Source organism: Anomaloglossus baeobatrachus, chromosome 4 (genome assembly GCF_048569485.1).
Source record: "Anomaloglossus baeobatrachus isolate aAnoBae1 chromosome 4, aAnoBae1.hap1, whole genome shotgun sequence".
Lineage (NCBI taxonomy): Eukaryota > Metazoa > Chordata > Amphibia > Anura > Aromobatidae > Anomaloglossus > Anomaloglossus baeobatrachus.
This window is the reverse complement of record NC_134356.1, coordinates 691,282,466-691,291,004: the sequence shown is the minus strand read 5'-3', so window position 1 is coordinate 691,291,004 and position 8,539 is coordinate 691,282,466. Positions and strand designations below refer to the sequence as shown.

Here is an 8,539-nt window from a genome sequence, read left to right as displayed (position 1 = left end):
ATCCTCTCACACAAATCAGTGGGTCGAATTCTTGTAAGAGGCTTAACAAGGACATTCTTATTAACTTTTAAACCCTCAATTTCAAAAATTTGTAAAAAATAAAAAAAAATTATGCTTTTGTTGCAAAATTACTAGACTAATAACTCATTTTTCAGGATCTGGAGCTGTGTGCCAGCTTATTTTTGCATCCTGAGCTGACATTTTTATTTATACTATTTTTGTGTAAATGCAATTTTTTGATAATTTTTTATTGCATATTGATGCAATATTGCAGCGACCAAAAAAAACGTAATTCTGGCATTTTTTTTTTAATGATTATGCTCTTTACCAGACAGATAGATTTACTTAATATTTTGATAGAGTGGGCATTTCTGAATTGCTGCGATACAAAATATGTGTATTGTTTATTTTTTTAAATTGTTTTATTTTCAATGGGGCAAAAAGGGGGTTAATAAGAGATTGACAACAAGGATTTAACTAGTTAACATGCAAGGGTGGATCTACACTCCTATTAGCACCACATGTCAGCTGATCAGATCAGCTGGTGTATGCAGGGAAACATGTGGACTCGTCATGCTAGCTCTTATTAAAGGAATGCACATGACCTATGATGAACCGTTAAGTCATGAAGGGGTTGATGCAAACTACCATAATATTACATCAAAGTTATGGTGTACACACAGTATATGCACAGGAGTCTCCTGTATTTTAGTGTCGATGCTCCCCTATAATGAGGATAATGGCTAACCAGTATTTACATAGAATGAGCCCCTAAAGTCAATTCACCCGATGGCTTCAGAAACCCCAGTCCAACTATAGAAACAAGTCAGCAGGCAGGTGCCTTAAAATAGCTGATACAAGTGTGTGGATAAAACTCTTATACAGCAGATGTGGTATAGCATCACACTTAAGATACTCTGTAATAGAGCTGAGTAGAGATAGAGCTGGTAAACACAGTGAACGCGTGAATGCAGCGTGCAGTTACTACGTGTCAGGCAGCCTCACTAAGCAGCCTTAAAATGCCTAAGATGATGTCAGAAGTTTGCACCAATGTACCATACATATACCAATGTACCATACAAATATTACATGCTCATGAGCAGAAAGAGATGACCATGACTGAACAAAAACACATGGACCAGCACTAGAGCCAGGCCGGATGATTTACCCAATACTTGCCCTTCCTTTGCATAGGAGTCTTAAGAGTGGTCCAATTAAGTGATTGAAAACTTCCCTGAATAACTGGGGATATAAAGATATTTATAGAGATAACCAACAATTGCATGACTCTTAAAAATTGAAGAAACTGTTATAAATAAAAAATTAAAAAACAAGTTAAACTGATTTTTGTTCCCACAAAAAACACATAACAATTTACTTAACCTCTCCAAATAGGACTATATAAATAGAAATATGATGAGTGAGCAGCGCAATGCTCGGTGCTCAGCATTCAAAATGATGAGTGGATGCTATGATGCTTGATTGCTAAGTTATTACTCTGGTGAAGCTGGTCAGACACTCTGATGGGCTCAACTCGCGTAAAAAGTATAATGAAAATCAATGATTGGGCAGTTTGGCTAGTGTTGAGCGAGTAGTTAACTCTTCATATTCACTATGCTGTTACCGAGTACTGTCCGATACTCACATATTTATTATGAGTAGAAGGCACAATGGAAGTCAATGGGAAATTCTCGCTAAGTAGTGAATAAACCTAAACCTGCATCACAGCAAGAGAGCGATGACCAAAAAATGAAGCTGGACATTCAGCAACGACCGACGACCTCACACCAGGGGCCAGGCCATTGCTGGATGTCACACACAGCGACAGCGATGGGACGTCACTGCAATGTCACAGAAAATGGTGACGTAGCAGCGACGTCGTTGTCGTCGTCGCTGTGTGTGACACTACCCTAAGTTTGGTTGTCCATTCACATACAGCCAGCCATAGAGAGAGCATTTCCAGGGAGGAAGGGTTTTCTTTGGACACACTACATCTAAAAATGTTGTTTTTACCCCCAGTGAGAGCCATTTAAAGACTGCAAGTGGCTCTCACTGTGATCCCTCCTCACCTCAATCAGTGAAGTTTCACCTCGATACTCAATCAAGTACTGAGCAGTGCCTAGCATACTAGCCAATAATTTGCTACTGTATATGAAATATAGAAGGCAGCATGGTAGCACACAAAGTCTTGGATCCATGACATAGTATTTTTATACAACATTTAAAAATTAGCACAATCTTATTCTCATGGATGAGGCCACTCAAGGCCGTGCTTCATTTATATTGTGTAAATAAATATTGATTCTCTCTTGATCCAAAAATGAATTTTATGAATTTGTGGCCATTAAAATATATTTTTATAAATCTTTTAATTTTTCATTTTTTTCTTCATTTTTTAGAAAACATAATAATCCAAAATCCATAAAAATGAGATCTCAATTAAATTATTTTCTATTGTGTGTAATCACGGTGTACACATGGGAGTTTTGTGGATATCTCACGGGATCTTGAGTTTTCTTTCATCAGTGTATAAAATAGCCACATATTATTACATTATTATAAGATTGCTGGTTGCCTGTCTCAGACTGACTGCACGCCGCTGTTCACACACATTTTATGACAATGGTATGTTAAAGTCTGCCCAGAGGAGATAAAGTGTAGGTGAGCGTGAGTGTCTGCTGATCTTTACATACAACAGAATTCTGCTTTAATCATGAATTTTTGAGAAATAAACCATAAAACTGACTTAGAATGCCAATATCTAAATTCACATGTACTAGCATGAATATTGCAGACATGTAAATATAGCCAAAGTTTTTTTTTATTCAGTGTTTAAAATTGCACCTAAAAATTAGAAGACCTAAAAAGATTTAAACTTGCAAAATCGCATGAATTTTACGAGGAAATTTGGCTTGCATCAAATTTATTCTATGCTAATTGAATTGTCTTTACTAAAGCTGTGCGATCCAAAGAGACCACAGAGCTGAGCGAGCATAAGATATAGAAAAACACATAAACACTGCTAATACTCTCCCCTCCAGCCACCTCCATCTCTCACTCCTCCCCCGTAGAGCCCTCAGAAGCTCTCCCTGCTGCAACCGCACTCTGGAACCCCGTATAACCACACTCTGGAGCGTTGTGCAAGGCAAGGATTTTCAGATGCGACTGGAATTAAATTTCCCTGCACATGCATGTCGTAAAATCACAGGTCTTATCGTGACGTCACAAAATTTCCTGAGCATAGTTGAGGTTAAAATTCCAGGTTTAGAGTGAAGAATCCTTGTTTTTGGCATGTGGTGGTATTGAAGACCATATGTGAGAAAAAGGGCAAAGACAGTGGACAGAGATGTGAGGGGTTTCTTTTGCATTTTACCTTTTGGCAGTCACCATTTTGCTGAATTCAAAATTACTCTGCTGAAAAATTGCTTTCTGAGCTTTGAAAAAGCTTTTCTTCTTTTTTTACAGATATAGTGTTTTTTTATGACTCAACCATGATATGAGAAGACATTATGATGCATTACATATCACCAACTCAACACGTTCATTTGCTGTGTGCTTTGTGTCTAGTGACTGTTTCCTTCTCACAATATTAATAACTCTTGTGTAAGGATAAAGATTAGAGATGAGCGGATCTGTCCTCGGAGGATTGGATTTGAATCAAGTTTTCTAAAATTTACAGCTTCATGCGAACTCAAACATTTTGCGATTGTAAGTGCAAAAAAGAAAAACCTTGCCAGCATCAATTGCCACAGTTTCAACTTCAGAGACTAAGATAAAGTAAGTTTGCATTGCCATGCGAGCCTCCCATAATACCCTGCAGCTATAATTTTGTACGGATCATCATACCTTGTGCAGTGGTGCTGAATACATGGGATGTCTGAGATCTGCAGTTCCCAACTGGAGTATAGTTTGAATGGTAGAGTTGTTTTCCATCTCTAGAGCCACTGGATAAATCTCTATTCCCTGTGAAGTGTAACCTCTTTTGGCCAGCAGGGCTCTCGTTATTCACTCACTTCCATAGAACGCAAGCTCCTATGGTCAGCAGGGTCCTTTTTCTCCTGAAGAATAGAAGCTCTTATGATCACCGGGGTCCTCTCTCTCCTGTAGAATGTAAGCTTGTAAGGTCAGCCAAGTCCTCTCTCTCTCAGTGGAATTTAAGCTCTTATGGTAAACAGGATCCTCTCTTTCTCCTGTAAAGTGGAAACTCTTATAGTCAGTGTGGTTCTCTCTCTCCTATAGAGTGTATGCTCATATGGTCATTGTTGTTTTCACCCTCTCTTTCTCTGCTGTAGAGTGTAAACTCTTATGAACAGCAGAGTAATCTCTTTCTCCTCTAGAGTATAAGCTCTTATCATGAGTGGGGTCATTTCCTGTAGAGTGTAAGCTCTTATGGTCATCTAGGTCCTCTCACTCCTGTAGAATGTAAGTTCTTATGGTCAGTGAGGTCCTCTCTTTCTCATGTAAAGTGTAAGCTCCTATGGTCAGCGGGGTCCTCTCTATGTAGAGTGTAAGTTCTTATGGTCAGTGCAATTCTCTCTCTTCTATAAAGTGTAAGCTCTCATGGTAAGTGGAGTCATCTCTCTCTCTCTCTTGTAGATTTTAACTTCTTTTGATCAGTGGGGTCCTTTCTCTCTCTCCTGTAGAGAATAAGTTTTAATGGTCAGTGGGGTCCTCTCTCTCTCTCTCCTGTAGAGCTTAAGCTTTTATGAACAGTGGGGTTTTCCCTCTCTCTCTATCTTGTAGACTGTAAACGTTTACAAACTGCAAGGTCCTCTCTCTCTCTCTCTACTGTAGAGTGTAAGCCCTTATGGTCAGCAAGGTCTTCTCTCTCACACAGCTAAAGTTTATACTCTTATCATTAAGGGCTTCTTCTTTTTCTTCCTACACTCCTCTTTTATTTTCTGAGCAATTAGAAGCTTTTGAGTATTGAGATTCACGCAAATTTGCTACAAATGAAAATATTAGAAAAAATTTGGCAAAGTCAGAGAATTCAAAGTTCGAAATATCTACTCACCGTTATTAAAGATTTGTAAGTCTCTATACATGTGTACAGGTTGATTACAAATAAATATCAAGCAAATTAGTATCCCCAGGATCGGATTAGTAATATAACTTTTAAAGAGAGGAAAGATGTTTCTTTAAAGATTAAAGAGTGCCGGCGGCGCTCCCGAAGCATGAGGGATGGACGACAACCGGGAGCAGGAAGTGAGGGGTGACCGCCTTACCGAGGCCGGAGGGAGGAGCCCGTGGGGGCGCAGTAGTCACACAGATTTGAAGACCCTGTGCACAGAAGCCTAACACTAATTCTATCATCTCCAGACGGGGGAGAAAAAACTGCACCACGCAAGGACGACATCCACGGAGTCCCTCGGTTAGCATCGGTGTCAGGTAATCTACACTGGGGATCTGTAACGGGCCCCCAGCGCACTGATCCAGTTACCGCTAGACTCCCTGCCAGGAGCGCGGTATACCTAGTCATAACCAGGGATCGTGATTACATGCAGCGTGGCTGTCAGTGAGAATCTAACAAGTAGTAAAGTTTCAACTTCTGTGCAGGTACCTCCAAGCAGGAAAATTGCCGTGACATACAGGCTGGCACTTTTTCAATACCTCCTTGTAAAAACTGTTTGCAGTCACTGAACTAAAATTCCAGAGAGAATTACCTTTTTATTTTACCTTTTTATTTTGCCTAGAGACATTAATAAAAACTTTTTATCAGATCGTGGCTGCTACCGGCCGGGGCCCCATGAGCTTTTAATTGTGCCTACAATTTATATGTGGTTTATTCTCTGTAACCCACTTGTAGGGTTATTTCTTGTGTATTTTGTCAAGGATTAAGAATAAGGATAGTAATAAAATAACTTTCACTGTTATTCAGCGCCGGTTTGTGAGATTTTGTGTAAAGAAAAAATCTCTAAACTATATTATTTTCTTTAAAGTTTAAGTGAATATTAGAAACCTAATTACCATAAATGCAATTTTATTTTTTAATACATGGTCAATTTTGAAAACTTCAGAGATCTTTGAAATTTATAGACTTAAGTCTTCTCAACACCTTTCCTTCAGGGAACAATGCCAACTAATATCACCTCCGTCGTCCTTCTAGGATTTCCGAATGTTCATTGCTTAAATTTTCTCTTTTTTCCTTTACTGATTATTATATATTTTGGGACTATTTTTGGAAACCTTCTCATCATGGCCTTGTATTCAGTGAGTAAATCCCTCCGGTCCCCCATGTACTTCTTCATTACACAGCTGTCGTTATGTGACCTCCTGGTGATCACAGATATTGTCCCCACTCTTCTTTACACCATATTGCATGGAGAATTCACTGTGTCTCTTATCTCCTGCATATTCCAGTTGTGTTTCTTTGTTACTTTAGAGTCCTCAGAATGTCTTCTGCTTGTTTTGATGTCTTATGATCGTTATCTCGCCATCTGTAAACCTCTCCGCTATAACACTATAATGAATCATAAGTTTTGTGTAAGGTCGGTAAATGTAATTTGGTTAATTGGAGTTATCATGGCACTGACAGATTTAGTTTCTATACCCAATTTGTATTTCTGTGGACCACATGTTATCGACCATTTCTATTGTGACCTTGAACCCTTACTCCAACTTTCCTGCTCTGATACATCCAGAATTCGTAGCCAGGTACTTATATTGGGAATTTTTGCTGTTATAGGATCTTTTTTAGTGATTATCTTGTCCTATGTGTACATTGTCATCACCATTCTGAAGATCCCATCGACCATTGGAAGACATAAAGCCTTCTCCACCTGCAGCTCCCACCTCATTGTGGTTTCCATGCTTTATGGGACATTGATGACTGATTATATGTTTCCAACAAGAGGACAATCTCTGATCCTGAGCAAAGACTTATCTCTAATTTATACTGTTCTGACCCCACTGCTTAATCCTATAATATACACCATTAGGAACAAAGACTTTCAGAAAGCTTTCCTTACATTTAAAATTATTTTCTAATTTAATCGTGATAATTGGATGCCGGATATTTTTTTTAATATTATAACAAACAATTTGCAAATGAATACTTGTACTAAATTCATACTTCTCCAGTAAACCATATTTAACTGCCTGTCAGGCTCCAACAAAATTGAGCAATTTTGTAGACTGAGGTAAGGAGATCAAGAGCATCAAATTGTAAGTAGATAGTGGTCAGATGGTGAATGTTGAGTTTTTAAGGTTGGATAGGGAACACAAGTGAAAATAAGGACAATTTTGAGTTTATTGTTATTGGTGATTGTAGAAGACAATTCCATAAAACTAAAGGATGAGGTAGAGATGGAGGCACTTAAATGCCAAGTGAAAATGGCGATATTGATCACTCATGAATATAGTGAGTATATCAGCAGAGATAAAGTTTAAGTGTCAAAGTACGCTGTCTAGTGACATGAAATGACCACCAATTGATAAACCAGAAGGTGACTCCCCTGCATATAGCTAGGGGAAAAAGGAGGGTAAATAATAGCATACAGAGAGTGGAATAAATATTCAAAACTTCACCAATTTTCCAAGCAAATATATTTCTAAAGGTGCCATCGATATGAAATTTTCCCCAGATGTTGGTAACAGCCTATTAAATCTACATATCCAAAAAAAATCACACCATAGATGTCCAAAAAATAAGTTAAGTGAAGTAATGATAAATGACACAGGAAAAAAGTATTGAACACACTAACTAAAATTATTTAAAACCTCATACAAAAGTCTTTGTTGGTAATGAAGTTTCCAGACACCTCCTGTATTAAGACACTAGTCATCGGCATTGCTCTGGTGGGTTTGGGGACCACTCTTCCACACAAACACTCTTCACATCTTGTAGGTGATGTGGCCTCCTTCTATGAACTTTATGCTTTAAATTTAAGTTAATGGAAGGAATAAAAATTTGCATTCAAGGCATGTGATTGGATGAGCCATTCTAGCATCTTTATTTTCTTTATCTGAAAGAAAATAATTGTAAAAGCAAGTTTGTAGTAAAGTGTGTTCAATGTACTAAATGCAATACAGAATATATAGGCTGTACTACTCGCAAGTTAAAACAACAAATCAGTGAACATATCAGGAATCTGATAATTCGGTAGCTGCTAATTCATCCAATGAATCTAAACATTTTTTTTAGAAACAATATGGGCAGCTTTAGGAGCTTTGAGTTTCCTGGTGTTGAAAGGGTCAAATGCTCATTAAAAGGAGGCGATCGCGGGCAAACTCTTGAATAGAGAAGGTTACGGGACCATTACGACAAATAAATCCTATGCACAGGAACTAAACAAAAAGCTGATTTAATATTGCACTATTAACTTGAGACAGTACGATGTAATTTTACCTGGCTGGTTGGAGAATTACAAATTCTAGTGAGTCCTAAACGAGGGCTGCAAGGTGGAGCGCGTGCTGCAAAATAAGTGCTGGACTGCAGATACAGTGAGTAAAGAAAGTATTTGATCCTCTGGGGATTTTGCAAGTTTTCCACCTACAAAGAATAGAGAGGACTACAATTTTTATTGTGACAACTGTGACA

General features: G+C 38.2%; 1 protein-coding gene across 1 annotated transcript; it reads left to right on the top strand.

The window, feature by feature from the left end:
- Nucleotides 1–6,072: 6,072 nt before the first annotated feature.
- Nucleotides 6,073–6,987, top strand: LOC142302954 (olfactory receptor 6T1-like). The gene has a single exon (XM_075344057.1). It carries the CDS (start codon nucleotides 6,073–6,075, stop codon nucleotides 6,985–6,987), a length of 915 nt encoding a protein of 304 aa, XP_075200172.1.
- Nucleotides 6,988–8,539: the final 1,552 nt, after the last annotated feature.

Bases quoted from the DNA above. Each gene is read 5' to 3' on its own strand.
- LOC142302954 (XM_075344057.1), top strand. From the start codon at position 6,073: ATGCCAACTAATATCACCTCCGTCGTCCTTCTAGGATTTCCGAATGTT.